This window comes from Ostrea edulis, chromosome 7, assembly GCF_947568905.1.
Source record: "Ostrea edulis chromosome 7, xbOstEdul1.1, whole genome shotgun sequence".
Lineage (NCBI taxonomy): Eukaryota > Metazoa > Mollusca > Bivalvia > Ostreida > Ostreidae > Ostrea > Ostrea edulis.
The window spans coordinates 49,721,813-49,725,540 of NC_079170.1; the positions used below are offsets into that span (position 1 = coordinate 49,721,813).

The following is a 3,728-nucleotide window of genomic DNA, read 5'->3' on the forward strand; positions in this document are numbered from 1 at the left end:
CTTCACTTAGGGCAGTTATGTTTCTTTAAGTTTCCATTGCAATCTTTGTGAGATCGGTGTATCAGAGCTTGTTTTAAATCTTTACCATTAATGTAAACTATGGTGTCCGGATAGGGCTATTTGCAAAAGCGTGACTGCGCGTTAGTCACAACACGCCATCACGCCAACAAGCAACGCACCTTCGCGCTCTCACGCCAACAAGCAACGCGCCTTCGCGCTTTCACGACAACAAGCAACGCGCCTTCGCGCTTTCACGACAACAAGCAACGCGCCTTCGCGCTCTCACGCCAACAAGCAACGCTCCTTCGCGCTCTCACGCCAACAAGCAACGCGCCTTCGCGCTCTCACACCAACAAGCAACGCGCCTTCGCGCTCTCACGCCAACAAGCAACGCACCTTCGCGCTCTCACGCCAACAAGCAACGCGCCTTCGCGCAGACAAGCAACGCGCCTTCGCGCAGACAAGCAACGCGCCTTCGCGCTCTCACGACAACAAGCAACGCACCTTCGCGCTCTCACGCCAACAAGCAACGCGCCTTCGCGCTCTCACGACAACAAGCAACGCACCTTCGCGCTCTCACGCCAATAAGCAACGCGCCTTCGCGCTCTCACGCCAACAAGCAACGCGCCTTCGCGCTCTCACGACAACAAGCAACGCACCTTCGCGCTCTCACGCCAACAAGCAACGCGCCTTCGCGCAGACAAGCAACGCGCCTTCGCGCTCTCACGACAACAAGCAACGCGTCTCCGCGCTCTCACGCCAAAGAGGCGCGTTGCTAGTCTGCGCGAAGACGCGTTGTTTGTCTGCGCGAAGGCGCGTAGCTTGTTGGCGTGACGGCGTGTTGTGACTAACGCGCAGTCACGCTTTTGCAAATGGCCCTATCCGGACACCATATTAAACAAAGACTGTACGTTTGGAATACTTGAAAAAAGTCTGATAATACAGTATTTTATTGTGCACGTAATTAAGTCCGTTGAATTTCAATTTCATAGGTCTAAGGCCTATCAACGTAACTGTACCCCATGGTGCAATGTAGAATTAGATAGAAAGTTGGTTTTCAAGGGGTAAGTCCCAATACCAAGTTACAAATATAAACAAAGTTTTATCAGCATACTCAAATCAAATTGTGTGTTACAAATAAATTAAATTATCAATATACATTGAAATGGATATGTCAGAAGTGTTTAAGATAGTTTCAATTTTGCTTGCTGAGGTAATTTGCATCTTAGATTAACATTTTTGAAAAATTGCATATTACATGTGTTTTGTATATATTTCAGATGTGGACATGGTAGCTGGAATTACTGGCGGAGTGGCCGGAAGTTGTATTGTGATATTCATTGCTGTTTTCCTGTTGTGGCGAAAGAAAAAACTATCCAGTCCCTTTCAGAGACATCCATTTGGTGAATGTTATTATTTACATTTTTCATATAACAGCTATCCTGCGAATTTATTTTCCCAGGGTTCTATATATCACGCTTGGGTACTTCCACTAAAATAATACCAGAGTGAAGTTTTGTTACTTGTTAACTTTTGCAATGATTATTGTTTGAAATTAATTTTTAGATATGCATGTGGCAATAAGAATATTAATCACCTTATATTGCATTCTACTTTTAGTTACATTTTCCTGTGGACAAACACACTTGAGTGAAGATAGTAATCGATCATCGATAACTTTGGAAGAGACAGAAAGACAGACAGACAGTCGGGGATCTGATTCCAGTCAGCTCCCATCCGAAAACTTATTTCCGTCAACTCCATGTTTGGTAATAAATTACTCGTTCCAGAATGTTCCATCAACATCAAAAGAGAACCGTGTTACAACCAACCTAGGAGCCCCTCCCCCGTATGAGGCGAGTGCAGATGCATCATTGAACCCTCCAGACTATTCTTCACTGTACATGTGAAAACAGAAATGTGAGATGGCTAATCGATGTTGCTGTGCCACTCTAACTAAAATATCATTGCCAACATTGCCATACCCCAAAAACGTGTTCCTTTTGATTGTCTTTCAATTTATGTGTATACATATGCAATTAATCAAAAAGGTTTTACTGATGTTTGGTTATGCTGCACGTTATATGAATTTTGATAAATATTATATAAGTATTAAGATTTTAGTAAAAAACAAAATGTTCCTAATTAAATTCTGGAGAATTTTAATGTGCTGATATTGATAACCACCTTTTCATGAAGTTCCAAACCCAGATTGTTCAATAGTATTCAATGTGAGTTAAATAAACGGATATTGTGAATTCAGCTTGGGAGAGTTAGATAATGTGTACATGCAATGATCGGTTTTCTTCAGCTCGTTTGATAGCTTAACTGATCTTAAGAATTCATATTATGAAATCAACCCTATGTTCGGGGAATTTACCACCAGGTGTTCTGGATTCTCCAAAGAAAGCTATACTGTTAGCAATTTTTATTAAAACTATTTTTATGATATTCTATGAGCTGATGCTAGATATGCCCGGTTCATTAGTTTGCAAATGTCTCATAAATGAAGAAAACAATGATCATCATACATACGCTGTACATGTATGTATGTTATCTTTTCAAGTATATGTAAGATGACAAATAAATCACCGTACATGTATTGAAAACGCATTTAATGTTGGAAAATATTGTATAAGTTATATCTTTACCCGAACTTTCAAATTACATAATGTAATGATTTCAATTGTATGACAATGTATGTACTTTGTTGTTTAAGAGACGTAGAGGTGTACAAATGTATAACCATTAGATGATATATACATACATATACATATCGGGCAATTATTTTAGCAGTTATTCACATCTACGTATAAGTTTACGTGTCTTCATATAATTAATTACACAGTTAGTTAGTGACCTGATACGGAAAAATAAAACTCGTATCGGACGAGGCGAAAAGAAAACCCGTATCGGGTGAGGCGAAGCCGAGTCCTATACGGGTTTTCTTTTCACACCATGTATTTTTCCGTATCAGGTCACTAACTAACTGTGTAACGCATTTATCACGTCGAAAACCTCTAACTGTTTATGTGGAGGTTTATAGCATACAACTTACCGCTTCGCCAATTTTGTCACGGCTGCAATTCCAATCCAACAATAAATTATTCCCTCAATACGGATTTTTCTTGCTTGATACGGGTTTTTTTTTCACGGCGTCATGTGATCAAGATGTAAAACTTAAACTGTACCAATTTTGATGCACCAGATGCGCATATCTGTCCAATTAGATTTCAACAATTTTGTCTGAGGCGTGATAAATAGTATTCCCGTGGGGACCCGGGTTAGAATAGGACCCCAGTACCCCTTGCTTGTCGTAAGAGGCGACTAAATGGGGCGGCCAGTCTACAATATGCAATGAATGTATTAGAATTATAAACAAAATGAATATGAATGTATAATTACTGTAATGCATCATTAGTTTAAAACTTATTTGATAATATATATATATCTATATATATATGTGTGTGTGTGTGTCTGTCTGTCTGTGTGTGTGTGTGTGTTATTATATTATGACATTATACAGCGATATGATATTCCATTATGACATTATACAGCGAAATGTAACATACATTTGTTTTTCTCTTGCAATGTGTATACTATAAACTTTTTCAGGGACTCATCACTGGGAACTGCCTTGTTTTTCCCTTCTCGTTGAGTAGACGATTCATCTGTTATGTTTAAGACCTGAAAATAAAAGGAAGTGAAATAAAACAGAACATCTTGTA

The 3,728-nt window shown here is 39.6% G+C and overlaps 1 protein-coding gene across 2 annotated transcripts in view; it reads left to right on the forward strand.

Moving 5' to 3' along the window:
• Nucleotides 1-3,728, forward strand: part of LOC125655256 (uncharacterized) — a 22,150-nt gene extending 18,422 nt beyond the window's left edge. For both annotated transcript variants that reach the window (XM_048885491.2, XM_048885492.2), the window contains exons 6-7: nucleotides 1,281-1,403; nucleotides 1,621-3,728. In XM_048885491.2, the coding sequence (XP_048741448.2) occupies nucleotides 1,281-1,403; nucleotides 1,621-1,910 (413 nt within the window). In that variant the 3' untranslated portion in view covers nucleotides 1,911-3,728. The remainder of the gene's footprint in view (nucleotides 1-1,280; nucleotides 1,404-1,620) is intronic.